The 24,767-nt window shown below is 41.1% G+C and overlaps 1 protein-coding gene and 1 pseudogene across 3 annotated transcripts; both read right to left on the bottom strand.

Annotated features, from left to right (window-relative positions):
- Window positions 1-692: 692 nt before the first annotated feature.
- Window positions 693-24,767, bottom strand: LOC103718411. 3 transcript variants are annotated; one of them, XM_039131023.1, is made up of 4 exons: window positions 24,573-24,767; window positions 23,759-24,495; window positions 22,022-23,544; window positions 693-1,246 (listed from the first exon to the last, which is right to left on the bottom strand). In XM_039131023.1, the coding sequence occupies exons 2-4, from the start codon at window positions 24,480-24,482 to the stop codon at window positions 1,187-1,189; spliced, it is 2,307 nt and encodes a 768-aa protein (XP_038986951.1). In that variant the 5' UTR covers window positions 24,483-24,495; window positions 24,573-24,767; the 3' UTR covers window positions 693-1,186. The 3 variants fall into 3 exon arrangements, with proteins under 3 accessions (XP_038986951.1, XP_038986952.1, XP_038986950.1); XM_039131024.1 differs by having other exon boundaries at window positions 24,576-24,767; XM_039131022.1 differs by having other exon boundaries at window positions 24,581-24,766.
- Window positions 5,924-11,947, bottom strand: LOC120112201 (annotated as a pseudogene).

Raw genomic sequence — 24,767 nt, 5'->3', positions numbered from 1 at the left:
CTCTTCTTTGCATCTCCCTTGACAGCAAGCTTAAAGCCCAATCTTCTAGGGCTTGAAGGTAAATTTCCTAAGATGGTTGTCCTTCATTTATGCTGCAACTTGCAAAGCCTCGGAAACCCGGATACGGCAGTAGTGGTCGCGGGTGGTTTTAACTTCAAAAACTTTTAAAAATTAAACTTTTCAGCGCATACAAGTTTTAGAAACTGAAATAAAGGTTTAAAAAAAATAAAATAAATATCAGCTTACCAAACACCTACCCTACCTCGATTTTTTGTGTCTTTTAAAACGTTGAAAATGGAAAACCACAACCACATCAAAGAGGGCCTTAAACTACCATCAGTTGGGTCACTTCTGACCATAATCAAAGCTGACCTGTGTACCCTGCAATCTGACTTGAACAGAAAGAATAAATAAGGAGGTTGGGAGGTCAAGCTAAGAGAGAACATTCAGCTTCCTAAATTGTCAAGATAGTGCCAGAATAGTTCTTTTCGTTAATCAAAGTCTTCATGAATCTGAAAAAAAAAATATACATAGTACCATTCTTAGATGTGACCAAGCACTCAACTCAACTCGGCCTTAATTCTAAATTAGTTTGAACTGGCTACATGAACCTTTTTTACATTCCACTCTGGCTACCCTTTTTGAAATAACTGATCAAGTACTATAGTTTCTATAAAACACATTTCAAAATGTTTCAGCTAGATAGAAAATTTGTTTATTAAACTTCATTAATTAAATTATAGCCAATACTGTTTGCAGAGGTACAAAAATGTAACAACAACAATAAAGCTGACATTAATCCCTAGCTTTTTTCACTTATACAACACAAATAGCACTTACCAAACCTTAATGCAAAGCTGTACAAAATCAGGAAGTCCCAAGACAAACACCATACTTCTAGGAGATAATTCATGTCTTGCTCACACGTGAGGTCAGTATATGTTCATACCAAACTGGTTATATGCGTTCCCCCTACGATCATCTTCAAGGTAGTTCTTGAATATAACGATTGAGCTCAGTTAAGCCCCACATTTGTTAGATTATCTTGGAAACACCGTAGTATTAACAAGAATTATCAAACACATAGCATCGCCACAACTTCAAGCAAACAAAATCATCCTTGTCCAATCTGTAGCAGTTCAAGCGTCAGCTCTGATCCAGCATGTCATTTTTAACCTTTTGCAAATTATGTGCTATCATTCAGTCCCCGAGAAACACAGCAACAACGCCTTTTTTTCAAATTAGCCTAAAAAAGTGAGCAATAAATTAATATCATATAGGAGATACAAAGTAGAAGTAAAAGCATATAATTCCAAACTAAATAACCACGCGACATTTTAAACGTTATGGTATTAAGAAAAAAAAAATAGAGGGTGAACTTTGATGCAACAGTAGGGTTGCTCCATTATGACTTAAGTATCACGGGTTTAAAACACGAAGACAATTTCTCATAAGACCGCGTACATCTGACCTGTCCTACACCTCGTAGCGGCAGGAGCCGCATGCACTAGGCATCCCTTTTTCAGGAAAAAAAAAATAAGATGGCATTTTACTTTTTGCAATAAGGGCTAATAGGAGGTACCGTGCGTATGCATCCCCTGCCATCATCACACAACGTAACAAATCAGCATGACCTCTTACTTCCTTGGAAGTGTCTACTCACCAAAAGACACCAAATAATGCAACCTAACTCTCAACAAATTTGAGTAGTTTATCATTTGTTCCACTGGCCAGCTAGTTACAGTAACAGTTTCCTGAAATCTGTGCATAAGCTTCTTATAGCTGCTCAAGGACAACCTAGTAAAACTAAAACCAATTTTTTGCTACCCCCGGTTCAAAGAAACTTTGCACCATACCACTCAGAACATCAGGACGAAATTTTCACTCATATTGCATAAATTCCTTCACAAAATTCTCTACTGCTCTTAATGTCTTGTAATCCTGCATGTCATTTATCATACATCTTATACATTCACTAAAAAAATTTAAATATGTTACTCATTCCACATCATAACATTTGGGATCCTCAAGTTCTTTACGAAATGTTGAAATTGAAATTTCCTGGTCAAGACAGCTCTGTCATAACTTCAGGCACATGTCAATTTATCTGGTCATGATCATTTTTTGTGATAACCTCAGACTTCCAGACCACTAAATGTTTTGTCCAACATCACCAATAAATATCATTACTTTCCAAACATTTGTTTATCATGAGCAAGATTCTGCATTGACTTCCAGTTAATAGGTCAATTATAAGATCACAATCATCATTTCCTTACAAGGTCAGATTCAAGATACCTAACCAACCAGTCTTCTCACTCCTACAGATGTACATCATGAACAATGAATTTTCTAAATAAATTGACATGCTTATAAGTACAGAAATTTTCACCCTTAGTTTTTCTGGTCTCACTATTAACCTCTTAACATCTTCAAATTTCATTTCATCATAAAACGGCATCAACAATCCTGCAAAAAAGAGTATACTTAAAACAAACTGTCTCATTTCTGTGCAGAATTAAATATGTAATTTTTTTAATGATATTATTTTATTTTGCAGGGAATGATAGTAAAGAAATTTTTGGCCAACAACCAACCCATACGATTGATCTGTTTTCCTTTCACAAGATATTCATGTCATGGTGCCACCAACCCAAGGTTGTCTTGCAAATCGCAGCCATGATCAGCAGGACAAAATTGGATTGATAACATAAATTGATGAATATTTTGATATTTTGAGAATTCTGTTAAGCACAACATCAGGCAAATACTAATTCCATCAACAATAGTTGAGAAACACAAGTAGAAATTTTCTTAGTAGACTTCATATAAGTGATGGACTGGTTCTGACCCTAATCATCTGATAAAAATGTAGAGCAATGCCAACTAAGCCCAGAATCAGAAGCGAACGATTAATTTTGCATACCCTAATCACAGGATTCTACAGGGAAAGAAGCTCTTTATTTAAGTAAATATTTATGAATGAAGTCACAGCATTATACATAAGTACTATGAAGAACGACATCAGAACATTCCAGCGGTTTGATAACCAATAAGAAACCAAAATGTAGATTAACAAGAAGTCAAGGATTGAGGGGCCAGCTCATGCTGGTCAACGCCGACCAAAACTCGCCCTGCTGACTTTGAGCATTAAGGCCTCCAATGTTTACTGAATATTCAGATGTTGGAGGTGCTTTGGAGAGCTCGGAGCCCGATAGGAGCCCTACGTTAATCAAAGCCACCATTCTATAGCTAATAAGGTGATCGGTCTCGTCCACTTATTTATTTTAAGTTTCATTTAACATAGCGCATAGTTTTTTCCCCAAAATTTTTATGTAAAAAACCTTTTCTTGGTCAATCCAACATCATGATGGTAAATAAAAATTAGTTCATTTTAAATTTTTACTGTATTTTCAAAAAACTTATCTCTCTATTTTTTAAGTAGAGTTTAGCATCCTTTAAGCGGGATTGATCTATGAAAACTCCACTTCAAGTATATGTTAAGTTGAATAAGTGAGAGTTTTTACAGTTTGACTTATGGTTGTTTTAGGTGTCCATTGACAGGTTATTCTGAATTCAGAAATCCAGGAAAGGTTTTGGAGATCAGTTGCTTGACAATTAAGATTTAAGAGTTCTAGTTTAATTGTAAATTAAGTCACACAAAATTTAAAAAAAAAAAATGGCTTCAAAAAGCATTATGTGTTTTCTGTTCTGAATGAAAGAAATTTCGAGGCCCGGTTTGGCCATTATTATCTCTATCCTGACCCCCCTCTCCCTTTGCTTTCATCTGTGTTTGGTCTTCTAAACCTTATTTTACTATTGATTTTTGCATAAACTCTATCATCTGCATTTCTGTAATTGGATTCCTACGAACCATTATGAATTCACAATTCTACTTCAGAAAGATGTTATTTAGATCTATACCTCATTTAAAGACCTAAAGCAAAGACCTAAAGCAGAAACCTTTTACTCCCTGGATTTTACAAATGCCAAGAAAAAAAAACACTTTTTCCTTTCTTCTGTACCAAGGCAGCTGCTCTCAACCTAAACCCTTATCTAGTTCCTTAGGTCCACGGATGCCTTTGTAGGACATCTCCAATTGCTCCTATATCATGTCAGGTTCATGCACAAGAGCATAAATCAAGGATCAAATCAACTGATTTTGGAGAGTTTGCAATCCACCGAAAATCCTTTCTAGATACACCACAATTTTGAAACTAATTTGAGAGAAGGACATTCACTAAGTTGGCTCATAGATATTTTGTTGGATAGAGCCGAATCTACAGCCCTACCAAAAGATATTCTAACTGAATATAATTTTCTGAAAATAAATAACAACATTATGAAAGAATAACCTTTGAAAATGCATTATGGTAGCATGCTTGCACTATAAATGTGCATATGCTACCTTAATTGCATATGATTTGGCTTAATTTCAGGGACATTTGTGTTTGGCCCCAAACAAGCACACTTGACTGCAGTTAGTTTATTTGTTTCTTACATAGTAAGCACAGGCCAATTTACAGTGTCATAAAAGCATCATGTCAATATTATTGATATTAATTGATCATAAAAAATTAGAAGATGATTTTTGGACAATGCGGGAGTGTTTATTAATTAATCATTATTTACTAAGACAACAATTCATAAATTTCACTATTTCATTAAAAGGTCCTAAAATATCTAGAAAATTGTATTTGAATGAGCAATAACTTAACCAAAGGCTCCATTTTCGATTTAGCACTAATGCAATGATGAAATACATTGCAAAGAACTTGCAGTATAAGTACTGAAGGAAATATTTGAAAGAGTATAAAAGATAAAAGATCAAAAGCATCCTAGGAGCCACCAAACCAACAACAAACCCAAAAATCAACCTAATGAGTTTTGGTGCTCTCAAGGCAGCAAACATAAGGCATGTTCTTCTCGACTAGAACTATAAAACTTAAGCGCTCATTTACACTTGTGACCTATGAAGCAAGGGCATATCCAATAAGTATCCAACAGATATCAGTACCTGATATGTATTTGATACGAGCCCATCATGCAAGCTGAAGTATTTGTGCTTCATAAATTGTAACACAAGGGTCTGACATATGATTACTCACAATTTTGGTGTCTGAGAGGTTCAACATGGTATGGACCTTGTACCAAATCCCTATGCACCTAGAATCTATCACCGATTTTTTTCTAGACATTCGTACCCTCTGGATCTAGCTTCAACTATAGCATTGACATGTCATGATATGGGCTCCTCACGTGAATTAATACATGGAGTAATTTGGATTGTATGATACTATTTATTGTCTTCAATGTTTTTAGTTCATGCAACTAAAGTGTCTTAAGTTTAAACTAAGACAAATCAAAACTGTCTACATGACTGCAGCATGCTAATTTGTGCCAAGCAATGGCATGGCTTTTGGTGTTTGCCATGCTAATGCCAAGACACCATGACACTTGTACGTTGTACTTAACCTTACCTTGATGCCCTAGCATTGGGCTAGACAAGATAGGAGTTGAGCAGCCATGCTGAAATTGTAGCAGAAAATCTCAGACGGACTAATAACGTGGTTAGCCAAGTTGTGGTAAGTCAACTTAGGGAATCATTGAGTCTTATTCTTCTTGTTAATTGCCTATTAAGAATTGGTATAGATTACCCAAACATTTGGGTGGGTTGGGGGGGGGGGGCCTTGCCAACTTCAGTTTAAATTGTGAAAATAAAAAAAAAGACCCCTCTATGTTGTTCAAAATAGGAGAACTGCACATGGAGGGCCGACGAGAGCTTCTGGCCCTCCTCTACCTCTCTCGGCCACTCTCTTCCTCTCCTCCTCCCTCTCCCTCTCCCTCTCTCTCCATTCCTCTTCCTCCCCCTCCCTCCCTCCTCTCTCTCTTCCTCTCTCTGATGCAGGACAGCAGGGAAAACGTTTCAAGGGGAGGGGAGCTCCCATCTATCTTAAGTCTCAAGGGCGTATGCCTTTTTGGGAACTCCACGACGGTTGGGAATAGCGTTAGGCCCAGCAGCAGCGGAGGGAGAAAGAGAGAAGGAGAGGAGAGGAAGAAGAGAAGAGGAAGAAGAAGAAGAGAAGGGAGGAGGAGGAGGAAGAAGAAAAGAAGGCTAAGTTTCATTCATCATTTATCAAACCCTAAACATGAGCATGGACCCATATATATAGGGTCACAAAATAACAAATAAGCCCCTACAAAGAAAACAATCCGAAAAACGCCCTAAAATGACAATATGCAAATAAACCCAATCAACATAACATAAACCCAACTAAAATAAATCAATCCAAAATAAAATCAAACTGGTTGAACTAGCTGGACCCTGTGGCGACCGAGGACACGATGATGGCTGACTTGGGACTAGGCCTGTTAACAAGCCGAGCCGAGCCCGAGCCTGGGACTCGTGATGGCTGACCTGGCACTAGGCCTGTTAACGAGCCGAGCCGAGCCCGAGCCTCCCAGGCTCAGGCTCGGCTCGTTTCACAGAAGCTCGGGCTCGGGCTCGATACCGAGCTCTGTATTGGGCTCGAACTCAGTCTTGCTTGCAAAGTAAAGGCTCGGGCTTGAGCTCGTAAAGCTCGTTTCAATTATGAGCTCAAGCCCGAGCATGAGCCCAAGCTCAAGCTCGAGCTCGATAACAAGGACTGGGCTCGCCCGACCTGGCTCTTGATGTCGTCCAGCTGCTCCCCCTGTGCTGCCACCAGCACGGACATGTCCATGAACACCTGGTGCAGCTCGAGCAGGCTCTTCTCGAGATCCGCCGCCGCCCCGTGCCTCTCCTGGATCTCGACTATCACATCCAGGACCCTGCCCCCTTGTTCCTCTATTGCCCTCTGCAGGAACCTCTCGCCTTCTCCCGTCGCCACCAAGGCCTCCACCGTCTGCTAGTCGGGCTTCTTCCCGGTCACCGTGTAGTAGCGCCGCTCGACGGACTCCCAATAATCGGCTTTGAGTCCTTCGGCTTCTTGCGGAGGCCGGTGACAGAGGTGCGGGTGCGGTCCGTGGAGGTGCCGGTGCCGTAGCTAGGAAGGGAGCAATTGGCGGCGTTGGCGCAGTCGAGGGACTCGAGGCAGAGCTTGATGAGCTTGGCCTTCTTCAGGGTGGTGGCGACGTCGCCGTCCATGCGGGCGCAGAAGTTGCGGACAGCGGAGGCGACATGGAGGGTCTTGGAGGCCTCGTTCTACTCGTCAAGCCGGCGATGGATGCGCTCCACCTCCTTGAGCTCGTCCTTGATCACCTCCACGTCCTCGAAGAACCTGTCCAGATTGGCGCCGCCGGACACGGACGAGGATGGTTTGCAGCTCATCTGGACGTCGCCGAGTTGGGGGACAATAAGAGGATCTTTTGATATCCCTACCCGATTTATTTGGTCTATTGACCCGATTGAAGTTTCGATGGGCCCAGGCAGGGTTAAGTCACGAGCCCAAACAGGCTCGTGAGCTGCTCGGGCTCAAGCTTGGGCTCGAGCTCGGATTTAAACGAACGGCATTTTGAGCTCAGGCTCGGGCTCGTTTGACTAACGAGCCGAGCTCAAGTCGAGCTTTTACCGGGCCGAGCCCGAGCCGAGCCCAAGCAGCTCGGCTCGCTAACGAGCCTACCTGGCACTGATGTCCGCACCACTCTCTCCTTCCCCCTCTTCCCCTCCCTCTCTAGTTTTCCTTTGTCGGTATGCACTGAAATGGCCTGGCACAGTACCATATGGTACTGTACCACCAACCAATTGATATGGATGCCGACACTGGTAACGCATAGCTTGGTTTGGATAGCAAGAAACTGGATTACTTAAAACCCTTATCTCACATAATCCACTTTATGTATCGTAGGGCAACCCTTGGTGGTCCGACATCAGTTTGGTATCAAAGCCAACTTCCTACCCATCTTTTAATCCTCTTTTCCTGTCTTTTTCCTTGATTTCTTCCTCTTAATATTATTTCTTTCCTTTATAATGGTTATCAATGCAGAACTTAATTCTCAACTTGACACCTTGACCCAAGATTATGAAGGAAGAAAACCATTCAATAGATAAATAAATGATTGGGTTGCCCCTCTGGAGACACTAATGGCCGATCAAGACAACTTTGGATGCAATTGCTGCAGCAGTTCTCAGCTGCAAAAGCAATACAACAGAAAAGTCAGACATGGGTTCCACTTTATCAGCCTTCAATCTTTCCATGTACAACATCACATCCCTCCACAAAATCAAATCTGACAGCTCAATAAACAGTGAATTTGTTAAAATTGAGTGAGGAGCTAGGCTTGAAGTTGCTGATTTTTCTGGAGAACATGATCTGGATAGATTTCTTTAGTGGTTGCACAGTATTGAGAGCTTCTTCATGGTACAAGATGTTAGATGGAATAAAATTTTTTGTTGCAGAGCTTCTTCCAATATCAGCATGTTGGGTTTTGGGCCCAAACCCTCTCAGGCTGAATTTAAAAAAAAAAAAAAAAACAAGAAGAAGAAGAAAGGGGGAACAGTTTTGGGGTAGTTATCGGCAGTTACCACCCCTCCCCCTTTCTTAAAATTAAAGAATGGGAAAACTCCCCATCAATATAGACATTCCTTCTGTAACTTCACTTCAACATAACATTCTTTGCAATTCCAATGAATAAACACAATGAAAAAGAGCAGTTTGTGAGTCCTATACACTGGAAAATAGATTGTCCATTATCATGAATGTGAGACATGGCATTTGGGCGGTGAAAAGGTGTGATCTTCATACTCTGATTTCACCCATAACCTGCTGGCTTCATGGTGATAATTTTACCCACATAAAACTATCCAAATGACCCTGGATTACCTATGTTTTGTTCCCAACAAGGTAAGTTTGTCTAACTCTATTTTTATTGAATTTTTCATTCTACATTGGTATCAGAGCATTTTGATTGTTTCAATGGCTTATGAGTGACATATACATGCCTTTAAATGCATGTGCACGTCTCTGTTTACATTGTTTCATCACTTTGCAATTTTCTCGGACCTTTAAATGCGTTCATGGCAATTTTACGTGAGGCAACATTAGGGCTCGGCTTTATGTATAGTATAGCCCTTCATGAGTGCACATCTTGCTTGCAAAATTTGGGCTTAATCAGAGGCTTGTATGTTGTGTTTCAACAAAGACCAAGTTTCAAGAAACTTAGAAAGACCATGAATTTGTGGTCATATATCTTTCATGCACTACCTCCTTAGACTCCAAAATTAGTATGGTTTGAAAGTTCTTTTACAAGCTTTAAAACCAAATATCATATGCCAAGTTTTATGGTTTGTAGAGAGAGAAAAAAGGGTTTGAAAACGGTTCGGAACCTAAGATTCTCTGATGCAAAATCGTGGCCTGGAGGTTGAAGAAGATGCCGACCAGAGCAAATCTAATACCCCAAGGCACACATGTCAGGTACACACACCATGTGGATAAAACCTTAGGCAGAATAAACCTCACCATTAGACTCAGCTCACAAAGATAGTTTGAGCGCCACTGGTCTGACCTGAAACAGAGGCATGAAAGGCAATGCATGGCCTACTGCATCACCTCTGGTGCGTGAAGCTCCTACAACTGATTCAACTAAATAAAATAGATGGGATTTTTCGACATTGCAGATGCCTAGACATGCTAAGCAGCATGGTGCAGGCTATAAAAGGCTTCATTTTTAATGCTCCAACCACCATTTTGTGTATTTTTGAATTTACTATTTCTCAATATATTTAAATTATTTTTCTATTTCATTAAAAATTTATTTGTGAATTAATTATGTGAAAATTATTGGAATTATAGAAAGTATTTTTCTCATAAATTTTATGTTGGAAAAATTTTAGTTTTGAATTTCATTAAAAATTTTGTTTGGGGTTCATTGAATTTGTTTACGAGAAGTGATGTCTAATGGGAGCAAGTGGGAGCTCTTGGATATTGTACTGTCCCTCTAGTGCAAGGATCACCGAACCGGTACTGGTCAGCGTACCGGTCGGCGCTAATACCGATTCGGACCGGCCTGCATAATATAGCACGCACGCGGACGCTGCCCATGGTTATACCAACTCCTAGCTATACCGGACAGAATCATTCGGTTCCGTCCGGTACACATTTAGTACCAAACCGGTTCCGGCTTGTTCCGGCCCAATACCGCTGGGGCCCAGAACCATTTTTTAACGTCGAACCAGACCGATCGGCACCAGTACCGATTCCGTACGAGCCGGCTCAGCATTCCTTACTCTAGTGAACTTGAATTATGCAATCAAACTGAATGTACAATTCTTTTATAATTGTTGCATCTATGGGTTTATGATGGCTACATGCATTCTTTTGTGTTTAAATTTATGTTGAGTTAGAATCATGTAGTAATTTGTACACTATTTTTGGTTCATCCATGTAGTGAAAATGGTTATAAAAGAAGATTGCATGAGTTATAAAATGAACCCAAAACACACCACACAAAAGCACATAAGGACTATATGGAACATAATATGTGATTATAGGGTTACTGGTGTTGCTGTTTCAAAAAAAAGACATGGTTATTGTATGTTGCTTGCCTCACTACCGGTTCAGAGGGAACCTATAAGACATGATATACGGAATATTAAAAGGTTAAATCTTTGGAAGATAGCATGGGAGCTTGAATTGGCAGAGCGGTGGATCATGTCAGGGGGATGCACTGCTAACTTCTATCGACATCTCAACCAAATACCCTATAAATCAATCACTTCTACACAACATGAATTGTTGATAAGTAAAAAACCTAACCTAAGCCATTTGCGAACCTCAGGATCTGCATCTTATATTCACGATTCTTCTCATAGATATGGAAAGTTAAGTCCAAGGGGGAAGAAATGCATCTTTATTAGATACTCTGAATACTCCAAAGCAAGGTCTACTATGTCGGAACCGAAGCCCGGACAGGTTGCCCGGCGGCACGGGTCGGTACTCCTCCATACCGTTCCACGTCAGGCCTATACCGACACAGTAGAGAAGGCGGAGGAGAGTATCTTGTTGGCTTTATTCCATTTTTTAAAGTGCTTTCCGTCTCTTACTTAGCACGGTCTTATTGGCTTTCTCTCTCTAGGTGAAGTACTACTGCTGGTTCCTGCTAAAAACAAGGCTTCTCATCCTAGGAGTTTGCAAGTATGAGAGAGTCCTCTCTCTGTCTATCTCTCCGAGTTTCTACTACTAAGTTAAGTAGCACTTCAGCTATTCAATTATAGAATAGATTCCGATCAAGCAAAAGGCAAGGTGCTAGGGATTGTTCATGTAGATTGGGAACCGAAGGTCTTTTGCTGTCGCCTCGTAACTCGCTGGTTCAAAGCTTTCATTACTCTCTATGGGGAAACCCGGATCTTGGAATCGATGAACCCTTGGTCTAAGAAACCCATCCTAAGAACTCACAACCCCATGAGACTGGACTCTTTAATAGTGAATTAACTCCTCTGGACCTGGGCGCCCGCAGAAACTGGATCGTTAATAAACCCTCTTTCTGAGGGATAAAAGACTTAATTATAATCTAATTATAATTATTTAATTCTTCCATTTAACTCACTAACTCTTAGTGGGTTATTTCGAACATCAATCTTATTGACAATTGACATTGTGATTCCAAATCACAATTCGACAATCCTAATAATCAGAACCTTTAATGTGTGTAACCTCATAGGTTCTAATCTGACTGGTAATGAGACATATTGAGATCTCCATCTCAATATCACTGAAACACCTTTCAGTGGACTGAAACTCTTTCAGTTCTACTCGTTAGGGTTTACCGATCATCAGGTAAATGCCCGTGAGTTCCAACATCCACAAGTGACACCTAGCAGTATATAGTGGCAACCCAGTAGAATAGAATAATGAACCTCTAGGTGCAGTTATCGTATGATACAGTCCCTCTATACATAAGTCCCGACTAGACTAAGGTCATGGATAACTCGTCAAACTTCACGGTCTGTCATATGTGTAGATTTATTCAACTTAAGTTCGGAAGTGGAAAACTCTTTTTCTTTTACTGTTCCATTCGAGGTCTTACGAACTTAGTCTTATAAATCACATAAGACTTCTCCTTATCTATCAAGGTTGATAGATTTCTTATAGGTGCATACCCTACTCCTATAGTGAACCTACTGCAGCCAATCTATACTGCATGGACCCATATGGCTAGAGACCATGTATGCGTGCAGTCAAACTACAATAACCTTACTGTGAGTAGCCGAAACACCGCAGGTCAAAGAACCAGTCACACCACTGCAACATCAAGCAAGTCACTGACGAGTGGATAGACATCCAAGTGACTTCTTGTCTTGGTCACTATCGCCTCTATTACATAACCTTTCTCTGGGAAGCCCTTCTTGTCTTGGCTACTACATCAGCTCGATGTCCATTAGCTCATTTGCTTTTATTTTCTCTCCGTACAAAAAAAAAAATGAAGGTCGAGATCCCTCTCTTTCTCACCCCGGGGATCGATCAGATTCCATTCAAGTTAGATGCCTTGATCTAATACTAATACCGCTTCCGCTAGTCTAGGGCCCTAGACCTGGTGAGGAACTACCCCAGACGGGGATTTCGCTCTACTCCCCCCAATCTTCACTTTAGGCCACGCCGATTAGTCAAGCCAAGCTAGGAAGGTAAAGGGGACAAGTGGGTGTCGTAATTGCAACTTGAATTTGACCTCCCGCAGGGAGGAGGTCAATCAAAAAAAATAAATATTACTCAATCAAAGGTCCAACTGATCACCACGTCAAAGCCTGATTTGGAATCCTTTTTCACAGCCTTTTTGCCCAAATGAGAGATCTATTCTCAGGGGAATCTTTAGTGCCCCTCCACCGTCTTTCACTTCCTCGTTCCTGATGAAGTTACGGTCTTGTCCCCAGTTGTACATGAAGTTGAGGTAGCAAAGGTACAAACAAGAAAGCAACGGCAGACATTGGGAAGAATAGGAGAGAGAAAAAGAGAGAGAGAAGAGGAAGAGAGATAAGGGTGGCAAAGGCCGACGGAGGCCTGGCGGAGGCCGGCGAGCTCACAAACAAGGCGGAGGGGCTCCCCCTCCGGGTCCCCTATTTCATTCGAAACAGGCGCACCAAAGGCGGAGCCCCTCCATGCGTCCTCTGCGTGACTCGCCGGCCTCCGCAGTCCTCTTTTCCTTCCTCTCTGTTGCCCAAGGTGACAAGCCAAAAGGAGGGGTGAATTGGTTTCTCTAAATTTTTACTATCTTAATTTAGTCAATCAATAAGTGAGTGAAGTTAAAACAATACACAATGCAAATACACAAGAAGTATAGTGGTTCGGTGCTCTTCTAAGCACCTACGTCCACTCCCCAAGCGACCCCTTGGAAATTCACTATAATTCCGCGGATTACAGTTGGATTGTTTTCCGGGCTCACAATCCAAAAACCTTTACACTTTGGTTTTTCGGGATCACCAAAAACCTATGTTGGTTTTACGGGCTCACCAACGAACCTTCACAATTGGTTTTACGGGTTCACTAATAAACCTACACCGTTGGTTTTACGGACTCACCAACAAACCTTTACAAGGTGATTAAAAGAGAAGAAGAAGATTGAAACTCCTATATGAGCAAATATAACAATTATAAGCTACAAAGAAGAGTTTAGAATATAGTTATCGCTTGATGAGACTTCTCTCTTCTTTGTCAAGAACGCTTCACTCTTCAAGGGTGGATGGAGCTCTTAATGTCTCTTGGAATCTGCTCAACCACTTCCTTTTGACTCTTGAGTGAAGCACTTGGATGAAGAAAATTAGGACTCTTGTCTTTCTTGTGTAAGCTTTGATATTTTGCAAAAGGATGTTTTCTCTGATGAATAGTGTCCCTTTAAATAGTTTTCCTCATCCATTGGACACCCCCCATTGGTCAGATTTCAAAAACTAGCCATTACTTGCTGTTGGGAGGACAAAAGGTACTTCTGCAGAACTAGCCGTTATGCTTCTCCCGTGCTTGGGTCGACCTAAACTTTTCTGGGGTCGACTCAAACCACTGTTCATCAAACTTTCACTGGGGTCGACCCAACTTTCACTGGGGTCGACCCAACTTTCACTTGGGTCGACTCATGCAACATTGGGGTCGACCCTCTCAGGAAACACAGAACCTTGTATTTCAGCCTTCCTTCACTTGGATCGACTCAACTCTTTTTGGGTCGCCTCAAGAATCAGTTGGGTCGACTCAATTTCCACTTTGGTCGACCCCCTCAGGGATTCCAGAGAACCAATTTTTGAATGACATAGCCTTTGGGTCGACTCATGTTCAGTTGGGGTCGACTCAAGGTTGGGTCGACTCAAATTCCATTTGGGTCGACCTTCTCAGGGATTCCAGAGAACTGTTTTCTTGAGGCTTGAAGATGGGATCGACTCAGCCTTTACTTGGGTCGACCCAAGTACTGTTCATCCGTGCCATTTTTGCAAAAGTGTGCCAGATGGTTCCTTGATGTGCCGAGGTCGACTCATTCCACACTTTGCTGCAACTTAGGTTTAGATTCATCCATATAATCAATGAAATATTCTTCAAGCAATTTTGAATATATGTCATGGTGGTGCTATATACTCTTAACAATGAAAATTACTATCATCTCCTTGAGAGTACGTTTTACTTAAAACTTTGCCGAATTAGAATTTAGAATTCACTATCATTCTTCAAGCAAATTTTATCTTATTATTAATCATTGAAATACATCTTGATCTCATTCTACTAATGTACCGAGAGTGACGAACTTAGTAATGATGTATCATATTACCTTGTAAAATTTAATTAGATATTCCTTCAATGGTTGAGTTAATCATCAAAATACCACTATCATCCTCAATCTCCTCCTTTTTGATGATTACAAAATATTGAGTATGAGCAGATTGTTACTTAAGTTAAAATCCGTTTTTAGAAGAGCTCAAGTTGCTGAATTTCAGCTTTTCAAATTTGAGAGTGAAGTCTCTCCCTTTTTCATTCAAATATTGCCAATTTGAACTTTTTGATTTACTCCCCCTTTCTTTTATATTTGGTTAAAGATGAAATTTCAAAAATTTGAGATAAAACAAGAGTTTCAGATTATGTATCGAGGTATGAGAAGTACGTGCCAAATTCTGAAATTTGATTTCAATTTGAGACTTTAACCTTTTCATTGTTACATATTACTCCCCCTTAAGTGTATAATCTTTCCTATTATCATTTTCAATCTTGTTTATCAACTTATTTCTTTCCTTACTTCTCCCCCTTGTCCTCAACCCTCGAAAGAAAAGATCAAACTCGTCGAATCACTAACAATCTGAACTGGACTGGTAGTATCTTTAGATTCCGGGACGCCGAGACCATAAGAGTTAAGTTAGCAGGGCGCACATTCACAATGGCAAGAGCAAGACATTTAGATCCCTTTTCTCTTTTTCCACGGGTCGTTTCATCCACACCTGCACTTGCAAAGGCAGACGCATCCCTGGGCGTAGTCATGACTTGTCAAGAGAACGATGAGAAAGGCAGAGACTCTCCTTTTGGGCGAGGTCTTCCAAACCTTTGACTCATTCAGTCAATCCCCAACGGGGTGGTGTCCCAACGCGATCGACCGAAATAAAATAATAAACATTCAGATTTTACTGATCAAACATGGAACATTGTAGTATATTAACACCAAAAATACAATGTTTTTCAATCAAAGTGCAAAGTACATGATCAACACAAAATACATATGAGAACTAGATAAATCCTAGGCACTAATCAAGGTGCTAACATCAGCCTAGGGGGTATCTAATGGCTGTGATCTAGTCCTCATCCTCCTAGCATAAGTAGCGAGGGGAGGTCGAGCCTGATAGGACTGAGTCTGGCGTGGACCTCGCTGAGCTGGATGACTCTGTGCCAATACCTCTGACTTAGCTGCTCGGGGCACAGATGGACCATGAGCCTCTCTCTCTCTCCGTAATGCTCCTACCTACTCTCTGAGATCGCTAATCTCAGCAGTCATGCTATCCATCCTGCTCATATCCCATCAGAGAGAGTCCTCACCTGAGCTGATACAAGCTCAATCATCCTACTCCAAAACTCCTCTATACATTCCGTAGGTGTGGATGACGAAGGTCCAGCCTCTGAAGGTGCTGTAGGATGATCCGCAGGTTCCTCATCCTCAGGGATGGGGTCTCCAATCTCTGGTGCATCACCCTCTAGTGCATGTATCCCAGCTCCTGCACGCACCCACTGCCCGTTCACCTTCTCATAACCCATGCGAATAAGGGATCGTGCAGTGTACGTGTCAGTAAATAGTAGATGCCTGGAGATCTCTCCCTCTACTGATATGTCATGCTGTCGGAAGACCAGGGTGAGTATCATACCATAGGGCAAGGAGACTCTCGAATTGCATTATAACCTTTTTCATCTGTCTGATCATCATAGCTGGGAGGTTTAGGAAAATGCCCTGAATAATGTGCTCCATAATGACCAAGTCTCGCTCAGAAATGAGATCAAATCTCCCACTCTTCGGAAATAAAATCCGACCTATGAAATTGTGCAACAACCTCATCTTAGCTGAAAGAGAGCCTGCTATCACATTTTCGGAATAGTCGAAATCATCGTTCTCAAGGATCAATTGTAGAGCTCTCAACTTGTTTTCAGGTTTTTCCGGTGTAGCTCCTTCGCAAGAGAGATGAAGCAACTCACTCAAGCTTTCTTCTGAAACCCTAACCCTTACTCCTCGAACTTCAGATATAAGCCCTCCCATTCCAACTTTCAGGAAGGCATAGAACTCACGAACCAACCCAAGGTAGATCACCACATCTAGGGAGCAAAGATACTTTCATCCTTGCCTTCGGATCCAATCACCCACCGGAATCCTTCTTGATCTAAGAACTCGGAGTGGATCCTTCTTCCCATGGTAACCGGTCTCCCCGCATATTTTGCAAGTTGGACTGAAGGGGAGGGAGGAGGAAGAGGCTCTACACGTGTCTCACCTTGTGGAGGCACTGTAGAAGACTCTCTAGCATTCTTTCAACACGGGTGGTCCGTGAAACTCTCCCGGATCGCTTGGCTACGGCTCGCTTGGGTCCCATTCCTTCAAGATCTTGATCTAACGGCTTGGGAAAACTTCCTTCTACTGTTTGGAGATGATTGGAAGAGATTGGAGAGTGGAAAATAGGATTTTAGGAAGAGGACAAGATGAAACAGTGCCCTAATGTCGCTCACGGGTCCCCCTTTTAAAAGTGGGGTCCCGTCGTTGGGTCGACCCCATTCTGGTTTGGGTCGACCCTAGTTCAGAAAATTTTCTTTCTCTTCCTTTTCTTTTTAAAATTCTTCCTTTCCTCCAATCCTTACAAATTCTTACTGGGACAATGATACATAAGTAAGGAATCTATAGATGACTAGTTTGACTAATGTTTCATGGGTTTTTCGAAATGGAAGGAGAGTATCATGAGACTACTTGCTCCTTCTTATATCTCCTCAATCAAAGGGATCACATATACCTAATTCCCTCCTAAGCATGCAAAATCTGTCTTCACTCAAAGGTTTTGTGAATATGTCAGCCAATTATTTCTCGGTACACACATGCTCAATACATATATTTCCATTTTGAACAATGATCTCTAATAAAATGATACCTTATTTCAATATGTTTGGCTTTAAAGTGCTGAACTGGATTCTTGGTAAGGTTAATGGCACTAGTGTTATCCCACTTTATAGGAATGTTATCTAGTTTAAGTCTATAGTCCTCTAGTTGTTGCTTGAGCCAAATTACTTGAGCACAGCAACTGCCGGCAGCTATATATTCGGCTTCAGCTGTTGACAATGCTACTGAATTCTGCTTTTTGCTAAACTAAGATACTAAGTTATTTCCTAAAAATTGACATGTTCCCCTAGTGCTCTTCCTATTTAATTTGCAACCAGCAAAATCTGCATCAGAATATGCAAGCAAATCTAAACATGAGTCTCTCGAGTACCATAATCCTATGTTTGCAGTTTCTCTCAAATATCTAAGGATTCTTTTAAGAGCACTTAGATGTGACTCCTTAGGATCTGATTGGTATCTGGCACAAATTCACACACTAAACACTATGTCTGGCCTACTAGCAGTAAGGTAAAGCAAGGATCCAATTAAGCCTCTATAAAGCTTCATATCTATACTTTTCCCTTTTTCATCTTTGTCTAGTTTATTAGTGGGATTCATTGGGGTGCCTATTCCCTTGTGATTTTCATTCCCAAACTTCTTTAATATTTTCTTTGTGTATTTAGTTTGATAAATGAAGATACCTTCCTTAGTTTGCTTGATTTGTAATCCAAGAAAGAAGTTTAGTTCTCCCATCATAGTCATCTCGAATTTTCCTTGCATTAGATTAGCAAACTCTTTGCAAAGATTATCATTTGTAGCACCAAAGATTATGTCATCTACATATATTTGTACCACTAGCAGATTTTTGTCTTTCCTTTTGAGAAAAAGTATTTTATCTACATTTCCTCTACTGAAATCATTATTCAGTAGAAATTTGCTTAGTCGATTATACCAAGCCCTAGGTGCTTGTTTTAATCCATATAATGCCTTATGTAATCTAAACACATGATTTGGCAATTCATGATTCTCAAAACCAGGAGGTTGCTTTATATATACTTCTTCCTCTATAAAACCGTTTAAGAAGGCACTTTTTACATCCATTTGATACAATTTGAAATCCATGAAACATGCAAAAGCTAGAAGTAATCTAATTGCTTCTAATCTAGCCACGGGAGCAAATGTTTCCTCAAAATCTATCCCTTCTTCTTGATTGTATCCCCTAGCTACAAGTCAAGCTTTATTTCCAATTACAGAGTTACTTGCTGTTGGGAGGACAAAAGGTACTTCTGCAGAACTAGCCGTTATGCTTCTGCCCGTGCTTGGGTCGACCCAAACTTTTCTGGGGTCGACTCAAACCACTGTTCATCAGACTTGGGGTCGACTCAACTTTCACTGGGGTCGACCCAACTTTCACTTGGGTCGACTCATGCAATATTGGGGTCGACCCTCTCAGGAAACACAGAACCTTGTATTTCAGCCTTCCTTCACTTGGGTCGACTCAACTCTTTTTGGGTCGAGTCCAGAATCAGTTGGGTCGACTCAATTTCCACTTGGGTCGACCCTCTCAGGGATTCCAGAGAACCGATTTTTGAATGACATAGCCTTTGGGTCGACTCATGTTCAGTTGGGGTCGACTCAAAGTTGGGTCGACTCAAATTCCATTTGGGTCGACCCTCTCAGGGATTCCAGAGAACTGTTTTCTTGAGGCTTGAAGATGGGGTCGACTCAGCCTTTACTTGGGTCGACCCAAGTACTGTTCATCCGTGCCATTTTTGCAGAAGTGTGCCAGATGGTTTCTTGATGTGCCGGGGTCGACTCATTCCACACTTTGCTGCAACTTAGGGTTAAATTCATCCATATAATCAATGAAATATTCTTCAAGCAATTTTGAATATATGTCATGGTGGTGCTATATACTCTTAACAATGAAAATTACTATCATCTCCTTGAGAGTACGTTTTACTTGAAACTTTGCCGAATTAGAATTTAGAATTCACTATCATTCTTCAAGCAAATTTTATCTTATTATTAATCATTGAAATACATCTTGATCTCATTCTACTAATGTACCGAGAGTGACGAACTTAGTAATGATGCATCATATTACCTTGTAAAATTTAATTAGATATTCCTTCAATGGTTGAGTTAATCATCAAAATACCACTATCATCCTCACTCTCTCTCTCCCTCCCTCCCCCCCCCCCGCTCGCTCTCTTTTCCTCTCTTTCCTTCTCCTTCCCCTCCAATGGCTTTTTGTTTCAATTGTGGGAAACATCCCGATCTGCCACCGGTACGGCTCAGTACTCTCCGAACCGTCCGATTCGGAACGGTTCCACCGACTATGATCTAAAAGATATGTATTCATTGGTAAACATGCAAATGGCAGTGTGATTAAAAATAAAACACGAGATGTCACATTCTTGGAGAATGACTTTCCAAGTAGGGTTCAAATTGATAAAAATTTCCAACTTTATGAAATGAACAATCCTAACATTCATGGTGCACCCAGTCAAGTGATAGAGGTATATGAAGAGTTGTCTGGACCATTTGAACCTAGAGGAAGCGACACATTACCTAATCAATTGAACCCATAGATTTTTTTGGATACAGTATAGCAGCCTGCGAATGTGTCACGTATTATTGGATGGCTATAGATTTTTTTGTCATTAAGTACAAAATTCATGGCCAAACCAACACTTAATCTCTTCAACATGGACAACTCTTGATGCAGTATGTACTTGCTTGAGATTTGCCGATGATGAAGCTCTAAAAGATAGCTAGTACTTTTTCTCTTCAACATGTAGCATCCTCATGAAAGGTAGGGAACCAATAATATCACTATTGAAGAAAGTCTTCTAAAGCCTAAAGGTGGATCAACAGATAGAAGGACACAAATATTTAAAATATCATTGCAGTCAATTGGGAGCATAAAAATCAAAGAAGGGTACCTTTAGTTTGGTCTTTTCAACCATGGATGGAAAATCAACATGCATCAAAGCTCCAAGCTTCATCCAAGTACATATTCTTCTCAGATTCTAAAAATTGCAGCAGTCCAAGATTTTCCAAGAGTTTGATGGGCCACTTTTAGTATTTAACTCATTATTTCAATTTATTTCAGTTTAGGAAGTGGTTAGGTGCTTTGGTTTTTACAAATTTTCTTGTTTTCCTTAGTTAATGGGTCATAAATAGAAAAGTTAGAACAAAGCAAGTTTGAATCACTAGTAGAATAATTGAAGGTATAAATTATTGTACAAATTCTATCGCATAGGAGATCGCCCAATCACCTAGGCTATAGGAGGGTCTGTTGCCTAGGGTTGCCTAGTCTATTTGACAACCATGCAAGGAGGTGTACAAGTGGCCTCATTCACAGCAAGGTGCTTGTGGTAAATACATAACTAAATGCGCCAACAGACATATTTGTTCGTGCTTCAGAAAACAAAATAAAGCCAACTCCTTGGGCTTTAAGGACTCAGCTCAGTCATACATCAGAGAGCTGATTGAGCTTGACTTGAGCTCCATTAGAGCTTTTCAGTCTAGGCTCTTGAGCTATTCAAGCAAGCTGATTCTCAAGCCTAACCCAAGCCAATACAAATTTTTATAAACTGAATGCAGTTTACGTTTGTTTTTCTTATTGGTGGATCCTCAAATGCAGCTTGATCTTGCTTATTAATTTCAACCTTACATTATGCACAACTACCTATTATATGCATACATACACATATATGAAAACATACAACCAGAAACAAAAATCCTTATATTCCAGTATGGACATATATATATATATATATATATATATATATATATATATATATATATATATATATATATATATATATATATATATATATATATATGTATGTATGTATGTATAAAAATTTATAGAGGTTTATACATTTACCTACATGGCCCCACAAACATGTGCACGTATGTGTAAAGGCAAATTCTAAGCCTTATTGAGCCAAACATGAGTGAACTAGGCAACTTGCAAGCTCAGCTCAAAACTATGAGCTAGCCAATTTACATGTTCAGCTAAAAATTTTATTATTCCAATATCTCAGGCTGAAACAAGTCCTAATCATGCCCACCGTAAGCCAAACATGAGATCTTCATGAACAGCTTGCTTAATTCGGAGCCCTACATAAAAGGATGACCATGAAGGGCAAGCACTATATGAATACTTTACCAATTGAACAGGCACACATTGTGCCAAATATCATGAAATTCAAAAGCCACATGAACAGCTCTTAAATGGCAGTGATGCTTAGATGGATGGTTCAAAACGGACAAACACAGCAAAGGTTTCTATTTTAAAGAGATCTTATGTTAATTAGCTGCATCAACTATCAACATATGATAATCCCTTACTAATAAGCCAAGACAAAAGATAGCATGTACATAGATGTTGCCAGAATAACACCAAATACAAAAAGATAGACGAAAGAAACCATCAAAATAAATGCAGTTGTCGCAAATTATTCAAATGAATCTTCAGAAAAATCCAGCTTGAATTGTAGTGCCATACCTTGGATGATATAGGTATCAAAGAGGCCTGGTGAACATTTTTCTCAGGTTCTGTTACTTGCCTGATCTCTTGAAGTTGATGTGATATTTCCTCTAAGAGCAGCAAGCTGTCAGATTCCTTCTCCTTGCGCTCTACAGAAGAACTCAACTGTTCTCTTCCTTGTTGAATGATCTTTAGTCTTTTCCTTAATCGCTCAACTTCATTTTCTAGTATATACCTTTCATAGTCAGCTGCAGACACCGAATGCCTCCTCAAATCAAACCATGAAGCTTTGTCAAATGAACTGCCCATCAATTTCCCCCCATTTGTCATGTCTGAGCAACTTCTGTGAATGTTTAGTTCCCCATTTGTCCATCTTGAAACTGAATTACTAGTTGTACAGTAAACTGAGTTAGCTCCATATAATTTATTTTTCATATTACTATCCCCAAATGTGCCTGAAGCACATCCTTTCTTAGAAAGGTCTATTTCCTTTTCATCTCCCTCACCATCCCAATTAATTTTGTCATCAATGACATGTACATCATATGTGCGTTCTTCAGTCTCAAACTGAGATAAACCATCATCTCTTTGATCGGATGTTTGACCACCGGCCCTATATGATTTATCCAAAGGAAGACTCATCTCAATTTCGCTGACCCTTGTACAATCTTCATCAATCAAATGTGAGGTAACTTCATCAGATCCACACTCTTGGGATCTATTTAGCTTACATAGGTTTTGCATTGTGACCATGCCCTTCTCCTGAAACTGGATGTTCCCTTCACCTTCAATATTTGAAACTTCTTCCTGATGCCTCTCAATACTATCATCCTTCTTAACATACCCATGAATTGAATAGCCAGCATTTTCATCCAAGGACAGTAACACTGATTCACTGCCAAAACCAGTAGCACAACTATGTCTCTCAGCAACTAAAGGCCCACTATCACCAACTTGTTGGAACATAGTGTTCACCTTTTCCTTCTTTTCAATGGATTCATAGATCTGTTGTAATATCGGGATAGGGTCATCAAGTGGATCAAATGAAGAACAAGACCTCTGACCCATCAGCTGTGTCATATCATGCAGATCGCTGTCAGATTGCTGCTCGCCACCATCAAGCATCATTTGCCAATAAGCTTTAACTTCTTTCTCCAAGACATGTTTCTCTCTTTCCCGCCTAACAATGATCTCCTTTAGAATCATCATCTCTTCTTCATAATATGCAGACTTCTCTTCAACAATATTTCGGTACTGCCGAGCTTCCATCTCAATCTTTGCCTTCTCCCTCTGGAGACGTAGTATCATCGCCATGGCTTCATCAGCAGCAGTAGCAGCAGCATTCCTCTCTTTCTCCAATTCAAGAGAGAGAGCCACGTGAGTGGACTGCTCTTCTTTAAGTGCCCGCTGCAAATTTCTTATAACACTAGTGACATTTTCCTCAGATCCGCCAACCTCTTTAGCACTAGCTGATACATTCTTCTCCATAAAATTACATTCATTAGCAGAAGCAGCTCCTTCAACCAATCCAAGGCATTCATCTGAAATAATAGTACATAACAAAATACCAACTGTCATGGCATTTATATCAAGGAATACTTGACTTTTTGACATAATACATTTAAACTGTGCCGTATGGCCTTCTTATTCCAAACTTGTAGACAAAATCACAGCAAGTTATCGGCTTTTGTTATGGAAATTCTGCAGTGACCGTATATGGAAGTTGAAAAAAAGAATACATGTTTAAATACCCACCAAAAAGGTAACGACCATCTCCTTTTTCTTCAAACATCTGCACTTGGCCGTTGATGTTGAAGGGCGTGCGGGGAGTGCCCTCCCCTTTCCAACACAACTGCAGAGGCGGAGAAGGGGACGCGGCGGATGGGGACTTCCCTCGGCGACTGGGAGGAGGTCTCCGGCGGCAACGCCGGCGGGTGACGAACGGTGGCCTCTTCCCGAGGAGGACCCCTTTACCCTTGACATCCAGGGAGGCTCTTCTCGGAGAGGGCACCGACTCCAGTCCACCCGCCGGCGTAGGGCTTAGCAGGCTCAAATCCTTGGAGCTGCGAGGATCATAAGAGGCGGAGGCCCACGACTCCTCCTCCCCTCCGCCCATCTCCGAGAGGCGCTGTCCCCCGCCGCCGCCGCCGCCGCCGTCATCGGTCATGAACTTGACATCGTAGCGAAGGCAGCTGCTGGGTCTGCGGAGGCAATCAAAGGGAAATCGGCTGCGCAGGGACATGTGGACGGCCGCGATTTTGTTGGCAGGGTAGTCGATGAGAAGGCCCTGAAGGCACCGGGGCTGCCGCCCGAAGAGACCGTTGCAGGAGCAGGGCAGCGCGAGCCCGAACACAGACAAGAACTTGGAGGCAAGAAAGGCGAGGGTGGAGGCGCAGAGGAAAAGGTAGGCGAGGGCGAGATCGAGGTAGGAACCCACCAGAGAGCACAAGGTCCAGCTCTCGATCGCCCGGCATGCCATTTTCGTAGCAGATCTGCTCACGTATTTTAACAAAATGAATTAGATGGGTCAGCTTCGAAGAGGAATAGAAGGATACAAAGAATTTCCGACCACGTAACAAGAAATGGCTCATTAGTTTATCTAGAGGTCCCGGCAGAAGAGCGCAGACTAGAAAGTTCGCAAGCCATCGCCTTATCCACCATGGGCAGAGTCATCCCGGAGCGACAGTTCAGCAACTCCTTGTGGGGGCGGGTGAGGAGCGGAGTACATCTGTTGGCCTAGGAGACCATTTGTCAGCTGATCAGG

This window comes from Phoenix dactylifera, chromosome 10, assembly GCF_009389715.1.
Source record: "Phoenix dactylifera cultivar Barhee BC4 chromosome 10, palm_55x_up_171113_PBpolish2nd_filt_p, whole genome shotgun sequence".
NCBI classification, from domain to species: Eukaryota; Viridiplantae; Streptophyta; class Magnoliopsida; order Arecales; family Arecaceae; genus Phoenix; species Phoenix dactylifera.
The sequence above is the reverse complement of the archived record's forward strand: the minus strand, read 5'-3'. Positions and strand labels throughout refer to the sequence as shown.